The following is a 23976-nucleotide window of genomic DNA, read 5'->3' as shown; positions in this document are numbered from 1 at the left end:
TGGCTGATGCCTGCCCTGAATACTATGCAGAATGGCAAGCATTAATGGATTTAAGAATGATAAATCCCGGATTATTATCAGGGCTGATAAGGGAGGGGCCATAGTTGCATTATCTAAGGAATATTATATACAAGAAGCTTACCCGTCAATTAAAGGATGTTCGTCATTACCAGCCACTTCAGGAAGACCCTGTGGGAGAATTGAAGTGTATCATCGCCACTGTAATGTTTAAAGCTTATAAAGAAAAAATGATCACCCTTAGGGAGGCTGTTTTCCTAAACCCTAAATTCTATGTAACTCCAAAAATTTATTTCCTCCCTAAAATTCATAATTTGAGAAGCCCCTCAGGTCGCCCTATTGTCTCCATGCGGGATTCGCCTTTGGAACCTTTATCTAAATTTTTGGACTTTTTTTGCAAAAAGAAGTGTTGGAAATTAGTTCTCGAGTAAAAGATACCACTCGTATGCTGGAAATGTTAGCAGAGATCCAGGGTGTTGAATCCTCCTGGTTCTTTGTTACGCTTGACGTTACGACACTATACACTATGATCCCTACAGTTATTGTTACAAGAGGTCTTTGAGAGGCAGAAAGTAAGATATAACATTACTGTATCTTTCTTGATGGAATTGGCCTACTTGGTCTTGAAAAAAAAGTTATTTTTGGTTCAACCACCAGTTTTACCTCCAGGTGCATGGGATAGTGATGGGGGCCTCGTTGGGCCCCATCTTTGGCCACTTTATATATGGCTATGTTGGAGGAGAGCCATATATATATATAAGAATGAACAGTTTAAGAATGTGAAGATCTGGAAGAGGTTTCTGGACGATATTTTTTGTGTGTGGTCTGCTTCCATGGAAGAATTGTTGAACTTTGTGGATTGGTTGAACCAGGTGGATGAGAACATACAATTCACTATGACTGTCCATCAACATGAGATTACCTTTTTGGACTTAAAGATTATGAAATCAGGAGGGAAATTAATAACATCGATCTATTGAAAAGAGACGGATCGGAATAGTCTCTTATGTTTTCATAGCTTTCACCCTAAGGGATTAAAACAAAATCTTCCGGTCAACCAGTTTTTACGGCTGCGAAGAATATGTTATTCTCTGGATGAGTTTCGATCCCAGGCAAGAGAGATGAAAGAACGGTTTTATAAATGGGGATATCCCCCAGATGTTGTCCAAAAAGCGTATAAGAGGGCCACGTATGCTCAAAGAGAATTATTATTACAAACTAAGTCAAATAATAGTAGTGGAGATACAGAAACAGTAGTGTTTGTGCAATACTTCTCTACCCTTGCCCAGGAAATTGCGCATATCGTACGAAGCCATTGGCTTATTGTCCAATTAGCTATTCCCACTTTAACTGAAAATCCTATTTGTTCTTATCGGCAGGGAAAAAACTTAAGTGAAAGTATGGGACATTACATCTTTAGGGATGCAGAAACTCGCAATGTGGGGAGTCATGTCCCCTGTGGGCAATGCCAGTGGTGCCCCTTTGTTATGGCGGGGGAAAGTTGGACACATCCCATTTCGGGGATAAAATATATTACCAGATATCATACGAACTGCAATTCTGATCATGTCATATACCTTATCCAATGCCCTTGCCCAAAGTTGTATGTTGGTCGCACTACTCGGGCAATTAGGGTACGCTTAACGGAGCATAAATCCCGGGTAAATACGAGCTGCAAGGTATCCCCCCCTGGTTAGGCATTGGAGGGTATGTAATCAAAGCCTTGCTGATTTAAAGTGGAGAGTACTAGATATGATTACTGTAGGGTGGGAGGGAGGGAATATAGAGCGCACGCTAAATTTAAGGGAGCTTAGATGGATGTTCCAGTTGCAAACAATGGCCCCAACCGGTTTGAACGAAGTTTCGGACTGGATGGCTCAAGTGGGTTCCTGATTTTGGGGATCGGGATCTGTATGAAATAGGAAGAGGGATTGTGTGATAGGTTGCTAGGCGTTACGTTGTGGACATCAGGGGAGGGGTCTATTTAACGCTCAGGATAGATGCCGCGGCCATTTTTGAACGCCAGAGGCAGTAGGAAATGGAACAAGCTATTGCTTATCCTTAGGTAAGGGTAGTAGTTTTTAATATATAAAAGTATGGGAATGATTGATGAAAGATAAAATGTTGCTCTTTGTATTTGTATTGCAGTTCCCCCGACCTTGATAAAGACAAACAAAACGTGTCGGGAAGGGGAACCTTAAGGATTAAAAGATAAGTTCAATTTTAAAATATTTAATAAGTATCTAATAAATTAAAAAATTAAATAAGTTATAAAGAAAATTAAGTTATGATATAAGAATTGTGAAGGGAATAATGAAGAGCACCACTCCTACCAATTTCGTCTGAAATGGTGGAATCTGAACTCCCATATAAAAAAAAGAACGAATTGAGTGTTTTGTATTTGGTGGATTTTTCACGCTTTTGGTGAGTTAGGAAAGTTTGGTAGAGGATTAGAGAATGACACGGTGGCTGCTACCCGCCGAAAGGGTGGAGAGGGAAAAAGTGTTCACTGTGGGCATGGGGACAAGGTCATCCACCACCCGGTGGAACGGTGAATGGCTTTGTCCCTGCAGTTAAGGAAGGGAACACACGTGGTCACTGATTATGCGCAGCCCCCTCCCTCCTTCCTACCTACCAAATCTATCTCCCTCCCTCCCCCTTACCTTCGTGAAGCGCTGCGGCGTTAGTAAAGTAACTTGCTCAAAACTGGCCGAGCTGTCGCGTGTGTGGAACTTCTGGTTGCGTCCGAGGAGAAGCTTCTGCCCACACACACAAGAGACTGCAGGCAGGCTCAGCCAGTTTTGAGCAAGTTACTTTACTTTACTAACGCGCTGCGAAGGTAAGGGGGATGGAGGGAGATTCTCGGGCTGCACGAGGGTGCTGAAGAGAGGTGAGGTGGCGAGAGGGAAGGGTTATGGTGGGGAGAAGATGCTGAAGGGAAAAAATGAGGAAGGCAGAGTGGGCAGAACACGCTGAAGGGAAATGGGGATTGGGGAAGGCAGAGTGGGGAGAAGACACTGAAGGGAAAAAATGAGGAAGGCAGTGGAGAGAAGACGCTGAAGGGAAAAAATGAGGAAGGCAGAGTGGGGAGAAGACGCTGAAGGGAAAAAATGAGGAAGGCAGTGGAGAGAAGACGCTGAAGGGAAAAAATGAGGAAGGCAGAGTGGGGAGAAGATGCTGAAGGGAAAAAATGAGGAAGGCAGAGTGGGGAGAAGATGCTGAAGGGAAGAAGACAGAGATGCCAGACTATGGGGGGAGCGGAGAACCAATTGGGGGGGGGGGTGAAGGGAGAAGCACAGTAACAGAACAAATGGAAGACGCTGAGAGAAGACAGACAGAGGATGGAGGAAAATTGAATGAGAAGATGAGGAAAGCAGAAACCAGACAACAAAGGTAGAAAAAAAATTATATTTATTTATTTATTTTTTGCTTTAGGATAAAGTAGTATATTAGTTGTGTTGATAAAAATTTATAAAGAAAGCCCTGACATCTCTTTCTCTAGTTCAGCAGCCAGAACTTTGATTTATAAGGAAGAAATAAACTAAATACCTGTTTTGCAGTACTGAGGCTTGTATTGATGCTGCGGGGATAGTAGTCGTGGGGATGGAGTGGGGACAGTGGTCATGGGGATGGGGCGGTGACAGGGACAAATTTTTCCCCCGGGTCATTCTCTAGTCAGGATCTATAGCTGTTCCCTGGAACATACAGATTTTAAAAATTGCTCATTTTGAGCAGCCCTTTACAGAAGGAATTAAGGGAGTTTTCTTCCTTAATCCCTACTGTTTATCTCCCCCTGCAACTGAAACTAAAAGATTGTAGCCTGAGTAGTTACCGTATTTCCCCACGTATAGGCTGCCCCCTTGTATAGGCCGCAAAAAAAAGCCTATACAAGTTTTAAAACTGGTAGATAAGCCGCCCCATTGTATTAGCCGTGGCTTATCTACCAGTAACATGGGTGGCCTATATAGTTTTTAAAAATCATCCCTTCCCCCCCTTACCTCCCTCACTGGAAAGTCTCAAATCGCTGCCTCGTCGAATTGCGGCCAGCGGTGCAGGGCAGGAGAGATCTTTTCGATCTCCAGCCCTGCCCTGCACTGCTTCCTGCATGGCTTTGCGTCAGTTCTCGCGAGTTTCGCAAGAACTGATGGCAACGGCCTATATATGGGGATATACGTTAATCAGTAACATTTACATGTGAAGGTTTCCCAACAGTGCAAAAAATATATAGATATTTACACATGAAAAAAGTTGACGACTTTCCACATTTATAATTGTGGAAAGGATATTTCCACTGCATATGCCCTCGCATACATATGGATTTCTTCATGTACTTTAGAAAAAAAGTTTCTTATGTTGGCAGATTGCTTTCTAAAATACTACCAGAAATGTATACATCCTGACCTGGATGCATCAATTCTGATTTCTGCATTCTATCAGAAAACAAGCAATCATATTTAAGTAGCACTACTGAACATACATATATGCAGCAGTACCACCACCATTTAACCACTTGAGTTAGGCCATTTATTTCACTGGCCTAACGGCAACAGATATCACTTTGGCACCTGAATTTTGCAGCTAAAAGATAAGTACTAGTGCCTTCCACAGAGCACCCCCCTATCCCTTCCCACATAAAGGGCAATATTTAAATACTAGTACTTAGACGCCCTGCTAGCACTATGTGCTTAAGCACTATTCTGCAAATACCTACTTAACTTTCTCCCAGTGTACACCTTCTTGCAAATATGGACTGATCATAGACGGGATATATAGTCATGGCTTCTACTTATGTGCATAAGTTACATCCATCTCTGCTGCATTTAGGTCTGCACATACATCAAGTTTATAGCTTGCTTAAAAGTGTGAGTGACTAAATTTTAGGTGGATACTAGCATTTTATAATGCAAGCATTCTATAATGGAACCTAGATGCCTACATCCCACTATATGATTAGTCTTGAACACCTAAACAGAGATGCCCAGTTATAGAATTGCATACATAGAGGGAAATTCTATATATGGTGTTTAAAAAAATGGCATGGAAACAAACCGCTTAGCGCTATTCTATAAACCGCACCTAAAGTTAGGCACAGTTTATAGAATAAGGAGAAATTAGGTTCTTACCTGCTAATTTACTTTCTTTTAGCTTCTCCAGACCAGTAGAGGTTAACTTTACGATTGGGTATATATCTAATCATGACCAGCAGGTGGAGACTGAAAACAAAACTTTGGGACAGTATATCCTAGCCCCTCCTCTCTATTTCCCTCAGTCTGCCGAATAGCCAAGCAGAACCAAGAACTGGAAACAACAGAGAGAAAAAACAATACTCCGAAAGGAGTAACCAATAACATACCCAAAAAATGCTGTTGGAAAATGCAGAGGAGAAATTCCCGAAGGAAGAAGGTCCCCACAGCTCGCCAGCTAAGCCAGCCGAGCCACAGCCGCTGTTCTTCAATTCTCCCCGGCCCTAGAAAAATACTAGAACCCGCAGCAAAAACCAAAAACTGCCCGCGCAACAGCCCCAACAACAACAACAACAGACAGGGTGGGGACCTCTACTGGTCTGGAGAAGCTAAAAGAAAGTAAATTAGCAGGTAAGAACCTAATTTCTCCTTCTTTAGCACTCTCCAGACCAGTAGAGGTTAACTTTACGATTGGGACGTACCAAAGCAGTCCCTCTCACGGGCGGGACCCCCGAAGGGCCGATACCAGAACACGCTCACCGAACACCGCGTCCCGACGCGCCTGAACATCTACCCGATAATGCCGAACAAATGAATGCAAGGAGGACCAAACCGCAGCCTTACAAATATCCACCGGAGGCACGAGCGACGACTCAGCCCAAGAAGCCGCCTGACCCCTAGTGGAATGAGCCTTGAGAAACTCCGGAACCGGCTTCTGACTCAGAAGATAAGCGGAAGCGATCGTCTCCTTGATCCAGCGCGCAATAGTAGCCTTAGAAGCGCCAGCCCCCCGACGAGGACCCGCCAGAAGCACAAAGAGATGATCGGAGCTCCGAAAATCCCGGGTCCGCTGCACATAAGCATGGAGGACCCGACCGACATCCAACTTGCGCAGCTGTCGTTGCTCAGAAGAACCCTCCCGACTACCCAAGACCGGGAGGACCACCGATTGATTGACATGAAAAGGAGAAACTACCTTCGGCAGAAAGGAAGGAACAGGCCGCAAAACAACCCGCTCCTTTGAAAACTCCAGGAAGGGAGCCCTACAAGAGAAAGCCTGTAGCTCCGACACCCGTCTAGCGGAAGTAATGGCCACCAAAAAGACCGACTTCAGCGTAAGGTCCTTCAACGAACAGCCATCCAACGGCTCGAAAGGAGGGCGCACTAGAACAGAGAGAACCAGATTGAGATCCCAAGAGGGAATCGAGGGCCTTATGGGAGGCCTGAGCAACTTGGCCGCCCTAAGAAAGCGAATCACATCAGGAATGGCTGACAAACGCTGACCTGTCACCAGCCCCCGAAAAGCCGACAGGGCCGCCAGATGAACCCGAAGAGAAGACCAGGCCAGGCCCCTATCCAGGCCATCCTGCAAAAACTCCAGAATGTTAGGCAGAGAAGCGCGAAAGGAGACCATTCCCCGCGCTCGGCACCATTCCTCAAACAGACGCCAAACCCGTACATAAGCCCGAGAGGTAGAAAGCCTCCGGGACCCCAAAAGTGTAGAGATCACCTTGTCGGAATATCCCTTCTTACTCAGGCGGCCCCTTTCAAGAGCCAAGCCGTAAGACAAAAGGGAGACGGGTCGAACATGGGAATGGGACCCTGCGTCAGAAGATCGCACTCGAGAGGCAGAGGAAGAGGATCCGCCACCAGATGCCTCACCAGATCCGCATACCACGGACGACGAGGCCAATCCGGAGCCACCAAGACCACCAGCCCCGGATGGCGAACAATGCGAAGCAGTACTCTGCCTACTAATGGCCAAGGAGGGAACACATACAACAGCCCCTCCGTTGGCCACGGTTGGACCAGAGCATCCAGACCCTCGGCCAGACCGTCCCTGCGACGACTGAAGAAGCGGGGTACTTTGGCGTTGCCACTTGTAGCCATCAGATCCATCAGGGGCTGCCCCCAAGCACGCACTAGCAACTGAAACGCCTCGGCGCCGAGACACCACTCTCCCGGATCCAAGAAGTGACGACTGAGGAAGTCCGCCTGAACGTTTTCTACCCCGGCAATGTGAGAGGCCGAGAGGTCCAGAAGATGCGACTCCGCCCAAACCATGAGCCGAGCCGCCTCCTGCGCCACCAGAGTGCTCTTGGTGCCCCCCTGACGATTGACATAAGCCACTGCCGTGGCATTGTCCGACAGGACTCTGACCGACTTGCCCAACAAAAGGGAGTGGAAAGCCAACAGCGCCAGCCGGACCGCCCTGGTCTCCAACACGTTGATCGACCAGGAGGCCTCCTCCGTGGACCAGGTTCCCTGAGCAGAGTGACCCAGACACTGGGCCCCCCAACCCAGGAGACTCGCATCCGTAAGGAGCACCGTCCACTGCGGAAGATCCAGACCCACCCCCTGAACTAGGTGAGGGGTCCGGAGCCACCAACGCAGACTGCAGCGCGCCAAGCCTCGCAGGGGAACCGGAACATCCATCCCGTGCCTCTGGGGAGACCACCTCCGGAGCAGAGCATACTGAAGAGGACGCATGTGGGCCCGCGCCCACCTCACCACGTCCAGGGACGCCGCCATCGACCCCAGGACCTGGAGGAAATCTCGCGCCCGAGGACACCGGGACGCCAAAAGCAGGCGAATCTGAGACTGCAATTTGCTCACCCGGGCCTCTGGGAGGAAGACCTTCCCCAAGGAGGTGTCGAACAGCACCCCGAGGTACTCCAGACGCTGAGCCGGAACCAACCGACTCTTGGAAAGGTTGACCACCCAGCCCAGCGACCGGAGAAACTCCACCACCCGAGCCGTAACCCGGTAGCTTTCCTGCAACGACTTGGCCCGAATTAACCAGTCGTCCAGGTAGGGGTGTACCAGAATGCCCTCCGACCGCAAGGCTGCCGCGACGACCACCATCACCTTGGTGAACGTCCGGGGAGCCGTGGCCAGCCCAAAGGGAAGCGCACAGAACTGATAGTGCCGACCCAAGATCGCAAAGCGCAGGAAACGCTGATGAGAGGTCCGAATAGGAACATGCAAGTAGGCCTCCGTCAGATCGAGAGAAGTGAGAAACTCCCCCGGCTGAACCGCCAGAATGACCGACCGCAGCGTTTCCATACGGAAAGAGGGAACCTTGAGAGCCCTGTTGACCCCTTTCAAATCGAGGATGGGCCGAAAAGTCCCCTCCTTCTTGGGCACCACAAAGTAAATGGAGTACCTGCCCGTGCCCCACTCCGGGGGGGGCACCGGAACTACTGCCCTGAGATCTAGCAAGCGCTGAAGGGTCTGGCGAAAAGCCTGCTTCTTCCCCGGAGTCTGACACGGAGAAGCGAGGAAAAAATCCGGCAGAGAGCGGGCGAACTCCAGGGCATAACCGTCCCGCACCACCTCCAGGACCCACTGATCGGACGTGATCTCGGCCCATTTGGGAAAAAAGTCGCGCAGCCGGGCCCCCACCGGAACCAAGGGGGGCGCCGGCAAGGCGTCATTGTGCAGGACGGGAAGCGGGGGAACCGGCGGAGGGGTTCCCTGCCCCCCGACGGGCCCCCCGAAAGGGCTGCATGCGCTGGAAGAACCGACCCCGGGAAAACCCCGGAGACTGGAAAGAAGCAGCCCCACGCCCAGGGCGATACTTGCGAAATTCCCGCAAACGCCCCCGGGCCGCACCCCCCCGAGACGCCGGGCGGGCACGGTCCTCCGGCAAACGGGGAACTTTCGAGTCCGACAGAGTCTGAATTAACTTATCCAAGTCCTCTCCAAATAAAAACGACCCCCGAAAGGGAAATTTAGTAAGCTTAGCTTTGGACGCAGCATCCGCCGCCCAAGCGCGCAGCCACAACACACGCCTTGCGGCCACGCCAAAAGCCATGGACTTAGCCGAGATCCGCACCAAGTCATACAGAGCATCCGAGAGGAATGAGGCAGCCATCTCAATCTTTGCTACCTCCTGATCCACCAGAGACCAGTCGTCAGACTCTCGATCCAAGACCCGCTCCGCCCACCGAAACACGGCGCGAGCGACCAGTCCCCCACAAATAGCCGCCTGGACCCCAAAAGCAGAGACTTGAAAATTTTGCTTAAGGATGTTCTCCAATTTGCGCTCCTCAGAGTCCCGCAAGGCAGAACCGCCCTCAACAGGCACGGTATGCCGCTTGGAAATAGCCGAGACCACCGCATCCACGACTGGCGAAGCTAACGTAGCCCGATCCCCTTCAGGAATGGGATACAGGCGAGCCATGCTGCGCGCCAGCCGAAACGGCGTCTCCGGCGTTTTCCACTGCTCAAGAATAATATCCCGAATATCCTGATGCATAGGAAAAGAGCGGGAAACGGAACGGATCCCTCGTAACAGAGGGTCCCCCACACGCGGAGTCTCCGGCGGCGCGTCCTCAAAACGCAAAGCCGAAGAAACCTGTTGAATAAGGTCAGGCAGCTCATCTCTCTGAAAAAGGCGCACCACGGACGCCTCGTCACTGGAGAACGGGAAACCCGACAACCCGCCGCCAGCTTCCGTCCCCTCCAGAGGGTCCTGGAATTCCTCAGAAGGGTCCAGGTCCTCCTCCATACCGACACGTTCCTCCGACCACAAATCCTCGTCCCACGACACCCGCGGACGCTTGGACAAGAGAGGCGGCGGAGGGGACGTCACGTCAGACGAGAGAGGCAAAGCCGCAGGGAGCGCGGAGGAAACCCCACCCCCCGAGACCCCCTGGGCGCAACCGGGACCCCCAGCCGCCTGAAAATAGGCTTTGCATAATGAAAAGAAAAAATCAGGGGAAAAACCCCCCGAGGGTCCCAAGGGACTCCCTGCCACAGCAGGGGACCCAGCAGAAACCTGCCCCTGCTTAGACAAAACAGGGGGAAGGTCACCTGAGGTGGAAGACAAAATGGAGGGGCCAGACAGAGAAGATGGCGTCTTTCCCGCCAAAACAGCTCCCTCCACAGCCTGAAGCGGCTGAGAGACCTGAATAGTCTCAGCCGCTAAAACAGGCAAGCCGGCATCAGCTGTCAAAATATCAGCTGAGAGGGAATCCTCTAAAACCCGACCGTCGGCGGCTCGGGGAATCCCTCCGTGGGCGGACGGAGAAGACCGGGCTTCTCCACCGTTCCCTGCCGACTCGCGAGGCACCATCGGCGGGGAGCTCTGGGCGCCTGCAGCCGCTGCCGACGGAGCTCCTCCACCGCACCGGCCTGAACACCGCTTGCACAGGCCGGCCGCGAGTGCCTCGCGTCTGGAGCACAATGAGCACTTTTTCCCTTTAGAAGTGCTCATTGCTCCATACGCGACCTAGCTGTAAAAAAGTGCCGGTTAGTTGAAAAAATACAGTAAAATACAGTTTTCTTAAAGGGATACAACCCTCCAGACCAGCACTACCTCAGGATTTTTTTTTTTTTTTTTTACAGAACAGACTCCACAGGCTCTCGAAGCAATATGCCTTGCTTGATTTAGGGGGCAAGGCTTACTGCTGAGGCTCCTCTAAAAAAATATGGGGAGGTGGAGGAAGTGGGGGGAGGGACCCCGCTCGTGACCCGCCGGGTTTGACACCCCCGAGGTCGGACGAACCCCCAAACAGAGTCCGTCCAAGCTCCGTCCGGCTAAAAACAGGGACAATAAACCTCTAAACAAATTCCAACAGCCCTACCAAGGGAGATGGGTACAGATCACTCAACACCTGCTGGAGACTGAAAGAAGACTGAGGGAAATAGAGAGGAGGGGCTAGGATATACTGTCCCAAAGTTTTGTTTTCAGTCTCCACCTGCTGGTCATGATTAGATATATACCCAATCGTAAAGTTAACCTCTACTGGTCTGGAGAGTGCTAAAGAACAGTGTTTAGCACCAGACTTATGACTAAATTTAGGCACAACCATTTACACCAGCTAAAATCTAGTACAAATCCCTATGCTTAACAGGCACAGATCGAGCATATTTTCAGAACCATGTACCCTATTCGGTTCAGTGCACCTTTGTAGAATATACCTAAATCAAGGTAAAATTGTGTGACCCCCAGAAATTTTGGGGAGGGGTGGAGTGGGGGGGGGAGGGTAGAATATCTTACATAGTCATCATCAGTATTGAGAGCATTAAGTCTGAATATAGGGACCTATTTAAAAGAAAAGGCTCCTTCTTTTTTCACAGAAGCCTTATCATACTTGTGGTAAAGGTAAATGAAAGACCATGTAGTTGTTTAAAGGGTCTGAAATACTAAGCTTATTGGGCACTCCAAAATTTCACCTTATTTGTATGCAAAACATTTTATCCTGACCCCCCTTTTGTTTCCTTAGGCTTTCTGCTCTTTGGAATTAGCTTCAGTTAGGCTAGGATGACATCATGGGCTTTTTTGGTACCTATTTGTGGGTCCTCCGAAATCAGTTGCAGCAACCATCCTTGGCTAAACAACTTGCTAAACAACTTGGCTAAACAACTTGCTAAACAACAGCAGAACAACAGCAGACACCCCTGCTCTCGGAAGCTATATGTTGTTTTCATAGCATTTATTATCCCTGCCAGTCTGAGGAGCAGAGTCCTTACTCACAAACTGAACCTAAGTCCTCTGGCATAGAAGCAACCTGTGAAAACTGAAATACAAGGAGGGTTTTCTGGTTATCGGCTAGCAGATGTGTGTCCCCCTAGGGAAGACCTGGAGAACAGCTGTAGCGCTCACAAATCTGATCCTCGGACTTATAAGTTTAGATTCCTAAATAATCAAAATATGTACTATAATCACGTGGTGCCTCTAGTCATAGACACTTGGGAAAAATGTATCCGATGTTTAGTGTGAATATCCTGAAAGCCTTATCAGTTGTGTTTGAGTGGATCTTGAAGATCAAAGTTGGGAAATTAAACAGGCTTTCCATGTAGCCTCTGGAGTAGAGGAGCAGCCTAATGATTAGTGCAGTGGATTGTGATCCTGGGTTCAATACTCACTGCAGCTCCTTGCGACCCTGGGCAAGTTTGAGCCTGCTAAGGACAGAGAATGTACCTGCATATAAATGTATACAAATTGTGCATCTAATATAATAAAACGCTAGCTGCGCATGCACACTCCCTCCTGCATGTTCCGTTTTCCATGCGCTGTAGGGCCCCGCAAGTAGGAGTGCGCATGTGCGGCGACCGTTTTATTATATTACATATTGGGTGCTGGTAGGGGCTACAGTGATGCTGAATCTCAAGGTATCGCATGGAATGGGTTCTGTTTAGGGTTGTTTTTCGTCCTGTTGTTCGGTCTGGCCTGCTCCCTCTCGCCTTGCCGTATTGTATTTTTAAGATGAAAGACGCGGCGGTGGCTCCTCTCACAATCCCCGCCTACGTCGGACTTCCGACACAGGTGGGGATCATGAGAGGAGCCGTCGCCGCGTCTTTCAACTAAAAAATACAATACGGCAAAGCACGCAGGGAGCAGGGCAGACTGAAGCTCCGAATTGAACTGCCAGTTGGCCGGCTCCCTTGCCGGAGTTATTTTTCAGTTTACAGGTGCCGCCGCGGCTCCTGTCACGAGTCGCACCTGCTTCAGAGAAGACTTCCGATGCAGGCGGGGATCATTAGAGGAGCCGCGGCGGCACCTTTAAACTGAAAAATAACTCCGGCAAGGGAGTCGGCCAGACCACGGGAAGATTAGGGGGATGGAGAAATCCTGCTGCTGCACAGGGAAATGGAGGGGGAGGGAATGCTGTGGCTGCTGCAAAGGGAAGTGGGGGGAAGGGAAAAAATGCTGAACAGGGAAATGGAGGGGGAGGGAATGCTGAGGCTACTGCACAGGAAAGTGGGGGGGAGGGGAAAAAATGCTGCTGAACAGGGAAATGGAGGGGGAGGGAATGCTGTGGCTACTGCACAGGGAGGTGAGGGGAGGGGAAAAATGCTGCTGAAAGGGAAATTGAGGGGGAGGGAATGCTGTGGCTGCTGCACAGGGAAGTGGGGGGAGAGGAAAAAATGCTGAACACGGAAATGGAGGGGGAGGGAATGCTACGGCTGCTGCACAGGGAAGTGGGAATGGAAAAAAAATGCTGCTGCATAGGGAAATGGAGGGGGAGGGAATGCTGCTTTGGCTTTTGCACAGGGAAGTAGGGGGGAGGGAAAAATGCTGCTACACAGGGAAATGGAGGGGGAGGGAATGCTGCTTCGGCTTCTGCACAGGGAAGTAGGGGGGAGGGAAAAATGCTGCTACACAGGGAAATGGAGGGGGAGGGAATGCTGCTTCGGCTTCTGCACAAGGAAGTGGGGAGGGGGAAGAGAAAAAATGCTATTTCACAGAGAAATGGAGGGAGAGGCATTGCTGCAGCTGCTGCACGAGGAAGTAGGGAGGGAGATAGAAAGAAAGGAAGAAAGACACAGGGGCAGGGAGAGAGACAGATAGCCAAAGGGGGCCAGGGAGTGAGACAGACAAAAAGAAAGACAGCCGGAGGGAGAGAGACAGGAAAAAAAAGACAGGGGTAGGGAGAGAGACAGAAAGAAAGATAGACATATATTCTAGCACCTGTTAATATAACGGGCTTAAAGACTAGTGTCTAATATTGCTATAGAAATTATTAGTAGTGAAATAGAAAATATATTAATAGAAACATTCATTTTGAACAGCCAGTTCCTTCATTCATAATCATTTAAAAGTGTGTAGACATTTCTGAGAGTGTTGATTACTTACTTCAGGCCTGTCAGCTCTTTGTCTAAGAAATGAATCACCACAGTGCTGAATACAAAACTTGAGAAGATTGTGAAAAGGCCAGCAATTCCTATAAGAGAAAGAGGCAACTAAAAGAGACATACTTTACAGTTATCTGAAAACACATGCAGTTAGAAAGGGTCAAAACAAAAGTCAATTTGTCATAAGAACTGAATTATATAAAAATTAATGGATTAGATCCTTATTTGTTCAAATACATGGCACTTTTTACAGTTTAAGAAGAGTATAAAGAGATTAGGTTCTTGATAATATATTTTCCAGTAGATAGGGATGATATGCTGAACCATAGGGTTATCCCTGTTTGTAGAGAATGACACAAGGACAAATTTGTCCCCTTCCCCAAGGGATCTATCTCCATCCCTGTCCCTGCCCCATCCCTTCAAGCTCTGCCCTCATGTGCACAAGCCTCAAACAGGTCACTAATGTACAAATCTCCTCGGGTGGAATCACCTGAATTTCTACCCAGGAGGCTATGCTCCTTGTCAACTGTGCCTTAACGAGATGGGCAGTTGTCACAACCGATGTATGCAGAGAATATCGCTCTACATATTCATCTAAAAATGGTAGTCTTGGAAGTCGGTCTGCTTCTTCTCACCTAGTTCGTTAACACAAAAATATGATCTGAGAGACAAAACTCAGTTACCTCCTCTTGCATTACCTGAACTCTTCAAACGTCTAAAACCTTCAACGATTTGTCCTTCTAAGACCCTGTGGTATGAAATGCTGGCAGTCTAACCTCTTGGTTGACATGAAACACTGAGATAACTTTCAGTAACAAGGAGAACTATACGCAAGGCCACTCCCACTTCCATAATTCTACAGAATGGTTCTCTACATAACAGTACTACAGAATGGTTCTCTACATAACAGTACCGGCAATTCTGGTACTCTTCTGGTGGAAGAAATTGCCACAGGAAAACCCACTTTGACCCATAGATCCAAGAGAGAGGCTTCCTACAAAGGCTCATATGGAGCCCTGCTAAGCCCTTCCAACTATAGTAAGATTCCAAGATGGAAATGGTATTCGTATTAGTGATCTTAATATCAGGGCCTCTTTCAAGAATCAGACTATGTCCGGATGGGTCACTAGTGAGGCTCTTTGTTCTTGGCCTCAGAAGCATGAAAGCCCTGCTACCTGAACTTTAAGGGATGCTACTGAAAAACCCTTGTCATGGCTATCTTGCAGAAACGCCAGTACAGACGAGATAGGGGCCGTATCTGGCTCCAACTGTTGTCTGCTGCACCAGTATTGAAAAGTCTCCCATGCCTTGGCATACACTGTTGATGGCTTTTTGGCCCTAAGGCGACTATTTCTGAATATCCTTTTTGGACTAGCGCAGCACATTCAAGAACCATGCCATAAAACCAAAGCATCCCGTATCTTAAGGGCATGGGCAAGACTGGGTGACCTGGAAGCCTGAGATTTTGCTCCTTTTGAAGGTGCATGAGATCTGCATACCAAGAACGCCTGGACCAATCTGCCACAACTAGAACTACTACCATCTAGTAGTTTACTATTCTGTGGATCACCCTGCCTATCATGGGCAAGGGTGGGAACACATACAGTAGCCCAGTCTGTGGCCACTGTTGAACTAGGGCATCTAGCCCTTCACTTTTGGGTGCGTGTCTTCGACTAAAGAACTGACTTGACTTTTGTCATCCTTACAAGGCTAGCTGTTGGCATTTTCTATTGGCCTAACCAATGTTAGCAAAGGTCAATGGGACATTATATCGATCTGACTCTGGAATGTTGATGCAGATAGACCCTAAAAGCTCCTGCAAAGAATCCACATAAACAATGCAGTCTGGATGGATGCTTAATGTATCAAGAAGATATGCTACTTGAATGGGACAAAGAAGCCAGACAGACTAATTCTATCTACTATTCCTGTGTCATACCTACCTTATTAATTAAGCTTACCATTGTTTCAAAACGTTTCCAAATTTTGAACAGATATTGGAAAATACATACTTAACAGCAATAATAGATGCTATTTTTAGAATAAGATTTCAACTAGAGCCTCCTCTTTTGACTACCCTCCCTCTCTCTCTCTGGACTCTCTGAACCATCTTTCTGTATTCTTGCTTATTTCCCTCTCTGTCCCCTCTTTCCCTACATAGCACAGGATCTATTCAAGAAATACTATCTTTTCTCTCTCATTCACAAAAGCATAGAAACAACTCTAGATTCAACTGTATACTCTGTATTTATAACTGAAGATTTTGCTCGAGGACAGAGCATTGTGAGACAATGGGGGAGTCAATCGATATTTGACCTTTGACCTCATGGTGAAGGCAAAGAACAGAAAGGTATAATGTTGTGGCCCTACAATCCGCCAGAGGTCCTGGATCCAGTGCCCTCGGAGGAAGTTCAACGGGAAGTAAAATTAATGACAGCCAAGAATGATTGCATCAAATATATTGTGTAGAAATAGGCTTAATATTACAGAAACACAATGCTGCTTAAAAAGATACATCAAACATATGCTTGGTACTAAAGTACAGAAAAATATTCTATTATAGAGATAGAAATAGGCTTTTGTTGCAGCGCCAGATGTATGGCACGAAGTTCCAGCTTGTTGATGGACCATTTCCACTGAGATGGGGGTCCATTGCGCTTTGACTAGGTGCCCATTGCAATAAACCTCCCAGCTGAACAAACTGGCATTCGTCATGACCCAGGAATCGATCCTGAGCAGAACACCCTTCACTAGGGACTGTGATTTCAATCGCCATCTCATGTTATTTTGGATCACTGCTGTCCAAGAAGTGGGACTTACAAGGAATCTCTTTGAGGAGACCACCAAGACAACAATGTGTCCTGAAGGGGATGCATATGCGATTTCACCCAAGGCATTACCTCTATCATGGCCGCCACTGACCCGAGGACCTGTAGGTAATGCCATGCAGTAAGTGCTGGTTTGGACAACAAGTCTGTGATTTGTCCATGAAGCTTCTGTTTGTGTGTCTCTAGAAGACAGACTCTTTGTCTTCTGCCATGTTGAAGAACACCCCCAGGTATTCCAGGAATTGTGATGCGCCCAGGTGGCTCTTTTGAAAAATCACAATCCAACCCAGCCTTTACAACGCCTGCACCACTGTCACTATTGCTTTTATTCCTTCTGCTAGAAAACGGATCTCTCACAAGACAATTGTCCAGGTACGGATGTACTTGCCAACCCGCTCTACGGAGATGAGCCACCACTGCCACAATAACTTCGGTGAAGGTCCGAGGACATGAAATCTCAGGGACTTTCTGTGTTCTGGGAAGTTTGGAATGTGCCAAGCAAACTTCCATCAAATCTAGGAAGGCTAGAAATTCCCCTGGTTCCACTGCAGCGATGACAGACCAAATGGTCTCCATGTGGAACCAAGGAACACTCAGAGCAGTGTTGACATGTTTGAGATAGAGTATGGGTCTCCACCAGTGTTCCCGCTAAGCTGCGTTGGCCTGCGCTCGCGCACAAAATATTACATCGCAGCGCAAAGTTTCTCTTCACAGCGCACACACGCGTCGGTAAGGTAAGGGGACGCATTGGGGGGATTGCACTTCCCCACAATTGCCATGCTTCGGTTCCTCTTCTTCCTTCCTTCCTCCCCCCCCCCCCCGCGGGACCCTGCGGCACCATCAACTCTTACTCCCTCTAATGTCGGCCCTGCAGCTCCAGACTTCCTCGCACCTTCTCCCCTCCCCCTTTGGATCGCTATTATTTTAAATGTTATAGCCGCGGAGCTGTATCCATCAGTGGAGATGTCTAACCTCGGCCTGCCCCGGAACTCTTACTGCAGCAGACGCCCGTCTAGGCAGGAACAGGAAGTCACTGTTGCAGTAAGAGTTCCGGGGCAGGCCGAGGTTAGACATCTCCACTGATGGATACAGCTCCGCGGCTATAACATTTAAAATAATAGCGATCCAAAGGGGGAGGGGAGAAGGTGCGAGGAAGTCTGGAGCTGCAGGGCCGACATTAGAGGGAGTAAGAGTTGATGGTGCCGCAGGGTCCCGCGGGGGGGGGGGGGAGGAAGGAAGGAAGAAGAGGAACCGAAGCATGGCAATTGTGGGGAAGTGCAGAGCTGCAGGGAAGAGTGTTGCGGTACCCAGCTGGAGGGAGAAGGAAGATGAGGGAGGGAATTAAAGGAGATGCCAGGGCTTGGAGCGTAGGAGGAAGGTATGCCAGTCTAAGGGAAAAGGAAGGGGGAGATGTGAGAGCATGGAGGGGGAGCGAAAGATGGAAGAAAAGGAAAGGAGAGAGATGCCAGAGAATCAGGGAAGGGGAGATACCAGACTATGAGGAGAGGTGTGGGAGAGGGAAGGCGAGGAGAGAGATGCCAGACCAATGGGGTGAAAGGAGAGATGGAAGGGGGAGGCATACAGTTTCTGGAAGGGGCATAGAAGGAGAGAAGATGCCATATAGGGGAAGAGAGACGGCAGACAGTGGATGGAAGGAAGAGAGTTACAAGAAGATGAGGAAAGGAGAAACCACAGAAGACAAAGGTAGAAAAAAATTTCTATTTATTTATTGCTTTAGGAGACATGTGTCACTGTTTCTGTGAAGCATTGTATGCAGAGTCCAGCTTCTTGCTGGTTCAATTTAACCTTTGTCTATGTATTTTTATTTTATCCCCCCTTTTACAAAACTGTGAAGCGTTTTTAGCACCAGCCTTGGTGGTAGCAGCTCTGATGCTCAGAATTTTATGAGCATCAGAGCTGTTACCTCCGTAGCTAAAATCCACACTACAGTTTTGTAAAAGAGGGAGGGGTTAGTTTGTGATTACATATTCCTTACTAGGCGAAGGTGTTTTCTGTGTTCTGTGTGTTCGAAAGACATGGTTTTCTGTTAGGATTGACGGTGTAGGATTGATCTGTGCTGGTCTGGCTTGTTTAGTTTTACAATGGGTGTATTGATGTACTGCTCACTGCAATATGTAAGATGCTGCCTTTTCCTAGGTACTCATGTGTGACGTGTGGTTTGTTACTAAAAATCATGTTTTTCTTACAGATGGGGGGGGGGTGCCAAAAAATGATGGGCCCCGGATGTTACATATGCTAGGTACGCCACTGTATGTAAAGATACCAGAAAGCTGGCGTAGCAAAAACTTCTAAGTTTTGAGTATTTAACCCTCCCACAATCTCACGGGCACTCGTTTCAAGTTTATTGAGATTTTGATTTAAACGCAATATCAAATATTTTCAATGCGTATAACAAAAATAAATTTGGGGAAATAAATAAAACCATTTGAACCAGTGTTCCCGCTAAGCTGCGCTGGCGTGCGCTGGCGCACAAAATATTACATCGCAGCGCACACGTTTCTCGTCACAGCGCACGATCGGAAGAGGCGTACGGCAGATGGCAGGGCGGCGAGAGGAGAATCGGGCGAGTTGGCTCATAACTTGCTGGCGCCCGATATTTTTGGCTCACGGTGAAAAAAGTTTGCTCACAACACCCGCCCCGCTTAGAGGGAACACTGGTCTCCACTCCTCCGAGCCTTTCTTGGGCACAACAAATTATATGGAATATCTGCCTGAGCCTGATTCTTCTTGGGGGAACTGGCTCTATGGCTTGAATATCCAGCTACCTTTGCTTTTTCTCACTTTCTCTGGCTGGTCCACCCATGAATCCACAAACCAGTTGGAAAGGGTGTGTGTGAATTTTAGCTTGTACTCCTCTCAGATAATCTCCAACACTCAGCGGACAGTCGATATCTGTTCCCAGGTTTCCACATGTTCTGCGAGCCAACCCCGAATCTAGACCTTGTGCCATTGTGACTTCTTAGACAGCATTGCAGAGCAGGAACCAGATCCTTAGTTCCTCTGGTTCTTTAGCTCCTCTGGACTCGTGATAGAATCTCTGGGTAGAAGCTCCTATGGAATACTGGTGAGAGCATCATAAATTCCGAAAGGAACTCTGGCTCAGGCCCCTGGCTGTTTGTGGCCTGGTATCTGAAAGATTTCAGACGGCAATTTTGTACACTGGCTATAAAATAATCTAAGCCCTTCCCAAACAGCATCTGACCCCTGAACAGGAGTCTACTTAGTGTTGCTTTGGAGGTGGAATCATCCGCCCATTACCTAGTTCAAAGCATTCAACGTGCAGAGACTGAATTAAGTGGAAATTTTCCTCATTTGACCGATTATGTCATAGAGAGCATCTGCTTTGTAGTCAATTCCAGCTAACACCAGCTGTGGGAGGACCTCTGCCTCTTACAGATTCTGTATCCTTGAGTGACATGCACGTGCCAAGAAAGAGGCTGCGGCTTTAATCCCTAAAGATACGGCCTTAAACTGCCTTCTGAGGACCATATCCACTCTGCGGTCATGCAGATCCTTTAAAACTACACCTCCCTGATTCAATAGGGAAGTGCACTTAGTCACATAGGCCAACAAAGAATCTATCCTTGACAGTACAAATATTTGTTGAAATTCTTAATCCATGGGGTACAATCATGGTCTTGGTCCCTTTCAGGGAGCCTTTAGGGGTCTCCCAGGACTCTGTAACTAGGATTCTCATGTCTGGATGCCACGGCAAAATAACATGGGCTGAGCCAAAACACCGCTCAAAAGAGAACATTGCAAGGGTGAAGCTTACATAGTTACATACAATTCTCAAAGGGACTCAGTAATAATATCAAGCAATACTGACGACTTAAAATAAGTCAGCGCACTTGAGGAGTCCTTTCCCTAATCCATGGCCGACTGTGCCTCCTGGCCCTATTTCCCCCCAGGGATGCCTCATTTTGGGACAAGAGCATTAAATTTGACCCCTCATCCTCCTAGTCACTGTCTGATGGCCCCTCGGACTCCAGAATAGCCTCTTCGCTCAGAGAAGAAGTGCTCCGAGAGTCAAGACCTGCCTGAGCACTCACCAGCAGACCTCACAGACTGAGCTCTGCCCTGAGCATAAGTCTGCCAGAGCAGATTGATAAACTCCAGGGTAATAGCCCAAGACGGCAACTCCTCTTTCTCCTTAAGATGGTGAAACCGCCTCTTCTTGAGCTGTGAAGCTTCTATGCCTTTACAGTGCACAGAACCACTGTCCCAAGGACACAACTGAATTCCCAGCATTTAACCAGCTCTAGAAGGCTATGGAGGGGCTAAGCCCGAGAGTTCCACCCCTCCCTTGTATGCCATACGGCACATGGTGCAAGAATGCTCTTCAGTCACCTATTTAGCACAAAAGTGGTATGATACAGGGGGGATTAGGGTCTGAGGACTCAATCCCTGCCAATTTTGAGGCAAAACAAAGAGTTCTGAAAAATAAATATTGGGAAATCCAATATGGCCACGGCGGCAGTATTTTGGCACCAGAAAACATCTCACAAACATCTCGGGGCTGACAAAAATAGGATTTTAGGCGAGGGGGACCAAGTACCTAACTGCAAAAACAGTCAAAACCATTTTGTTAGACCTCTCCCCCTAGGCTGTCACAGCCTGTACTCACAGACCATGTGCTGAGGAAATGGTGCTGCAGTCTGCTTCAGCTCCCTTAAAGTGTAGCTGGAACTAGAAAGGATCACTGCCTCAAATCACCGGTCAGCTCCTGTGCCGAGTTCTTTGGGCTGCCAGTCCTCATTAAGTCAAGGAAGTGAGCAAGTGCTGAGGGCATGGAACCCTGAGCTCCACAAATCTTCAGCAGGCTGGCTGAACAGGTCCTCGAGGGATACACCTGCCAACTGCTGACATAAGTCTGCTCCTCTTTGAGCAGGCAGAGAATTCCCTTCTAATTGGGATCTTTGTGGCAAAAATTCACGAAAAACTGCAAAATAAAAATAGTAACTGAGCAGATCAGAAAAATACCTTCATGCTTGCTTGCACAAGACAAAACTAAGGGGAGCAGCACAACCCATGGAGGAGTTGAAAAGCTGCGATTGACATCTGCTGCAAAGTGTTCGTGAGCACACGGATAACCCTGTGGTTTAGCATACCATCCCTATTGCACTGGATCACATATACATTCACAGGCAAGAAACATCACACTACAGTCAAGAAATTAGAGAAACTACAATACCTAAAATGTATTTTGACCCAAGCTGCCTTAGATTCTGGAACTGGAAGTAGATGTAAAGGATTGCTATGCACCTTGTGATGGTCAATATTATGATGTCGCTGCTTAACACATCCTGTAAAAATGAGACGTTTCACTTTTCTTAAGAATACCACTCATAACATCATAAGAAATGCTATATTTGCAGAGCAAAAAGGTCCATGCAAGCTTAATGCTCTCAACAGCGATTAACCCAGATCACAAATGCTCTGACAGGATCTAGAGATTAGGCAAATTCCACACTACTTACCCCAGGGAATAGCAGGGGCTTCCCCCAAGTCTACCTGGTTAATAATGTTTATGAACATTTCTTTCTGAAGCTTGTCCAAATCTTTAGATCCAGTTAAAACACCCATGTGCAATTCAGGTAACTACATGTCAAATTAATAATTTTGTATGTTAAAGAGCTTTATTACTAACTTTAATGCAGTAAAAACACTGAACATAGAAACATAGAACATACCAACAAGCTCACTCTCTCCTTTTTACAGGCTCAGCCCTAACTGCTAAAGACTAAATAGTTTAAGAATCATGCCTATATTGTACTCCCCTCCTCCTTTTTTGAAAAAAATGCTTCTATTAAAATTTGATCACCTGCACTAATAAAAACAATGCAATACAAAAGAAGTCTGTCATCACCTCCTTTACATACTTTGCTCTAAATCAAACTCCAATGGATAGTTTCATCAAAAGTGGCCCTATTTCTTACTCATTCATATAAGCATACAAATAAGCCAGTACTTCCTTAAGCTGCTGTGTACCTTGAAGCAGTGGCATACCCAGGGTATGTGACACCCGGAGCAGCTCATTTTTTTACACCCCCCCCCCCCATATAAAAGGAGATCATTGGAGCATCCCCTAGGAGCTGCACCAGGGAGGACCTCAACCTCCCCCCTGCCTATATTAAAATTAGTCCAATAAAAAAAGGATTACCTTATTTCCATTTTCTATTTATAAATATTTATCAATATAGCTAAAATACTACTTTATTCTAAAGCAACAACAACAAAAATCTCTCTTCTACATTGTCATCTCTGGTTTCTGCTTTCCTCATCTTCTCTTCACTCTCCATTCCATCCAGCGTCCACCCTCTTTCTCTGTCCCTTCCATTTTTCTCTTTCTGTTTCCACTCCCTCCCCCACGCTCTGGCATCTCTCTATTCTCCTTTCCTTCCCTCCCCCAACTCACCCCAAGGTCTGGCATCTACTTCCCTTCTCCCATGCCCTGGGATCTGTCTCCTCTTTTCTCCTTCTATTCTTCCCTCTACTATCTGGCATATCCTTTCCTTCCTTTCCCTCCCTCCCTTCCTAATGGTCTGACATCTCTCTCCTTTCCCCTCCATACTCTGGTATCTTCTCTCTTTCCTTTCCTTCCCTCCTTTCTCTGGTCTGGCATCTCTGTCTCCTTCCCTTATGCCCTAGCATCTCTTCCTCCCCCTCCATGGCCTTTCCTTCCTTCCTTTTCCTCCCTCCTTTCCTTCCCCAGGATCTGGCATCTCTTTCATCTCCTTTCCCTTCCCTGGTCATTTTTTCCCTCTCCCCAATTGGGTGCATTTCTATCCCACTCCCCTCTCTCTGTCTCCCTCCAGTCAGCAGCACAACATTCACAATTTGCTGATCTTGCTGGTGTTGGGCCTTCCTCTCTGCCGGGTCCCGCTTGCTTCCTGTTTCCACGAAGGCAGGACCTGTCAGAGAGGAAGGCCCGACATCAACAAGAGCAGTGAATTGTGAACGCTGCTGCCGAGAAGAAGTTCTTGACGCCAGCCCCGGCCCTCACAGGAGTCGTCAGAGCACCTCCTTATGGGCGGCACCCCGGGCAGAACACTCCCTTCCATAGTACACTACTGCCATGGAGCATCTGATGCTTAAGTCCAGACCAGCAACTAGACTCTGCTCAGTACCACACAGCAACAAGATACACCAGAGACGGTTCTTTAATGTGCAGAAGCTTTCTGAGCATGTGTATAGTTGTCACAGCACAAGGCCCCAAGGTGTGAGATTTAATGGGTAGTGTACAGGATACAGATGGCTGCACCCTACCTTGTACAGCATATGCACTGCACACAGCAATCTCTCCCCCACTAGACTGGCCTCCTTTGAATCTTAACAGC

The 23976-nt window shown here is 47.9% G+C and overlaps 1 protein-coding gene across 4 annotated transcripts in view; it reads right to left on the bottom strand.

Annotated features, from left to right (window-relative positions):
- The window catches only part of HMGCR (3-hydroxy-3-methylglutaryl-CoA reductase), a 145594-nt gene that overhangs the window by 80606 nt on the left and 41012 nt on the right, over positions 1 to 23976 (bottom strand). For all 4 annotated transcript variants that reach the window (XR_004537928.1, XM_033929298.1, XM_033929296.1 and 1 more), the window contains exons 3-4: positions 21831 to 21942; positions 13789 to 13876 (exon numbers count right to left, since the gene is read on the bottom strand). Coding sequence is in view for 3 of the 4 variants with exons in the window: in XM_033929298.1 (XP_033785189.1) it covers positions 13789 to 13876; positions 21831 to 21942 (200 nt within the window). In the remaining variant the exon portion in view is untranslated. The remainder of the gene's footprint in view (positions 1 to 13788; positions 13877 to 21830; positions 21943 to 23976) is intronic.

Source organism: Geotrypetes seraphini, chromosome 1, assembly GCF_902459505.1.
Source record: "Geotrypetes seraphini chromosome 1, aGeoSer1.1, whole genome shotgun sequence".
NCBI lineage: Eukaryota > Metazoa > Chordata > Amphibia > Gymnophiona > Dermophiidae > Geotrypetes > Geotrypetes seraphini.
Note: the sequence above shows the minus strand (reverse complement) of the source record. Positions and strands in the feature narration are given on the sequence as shown.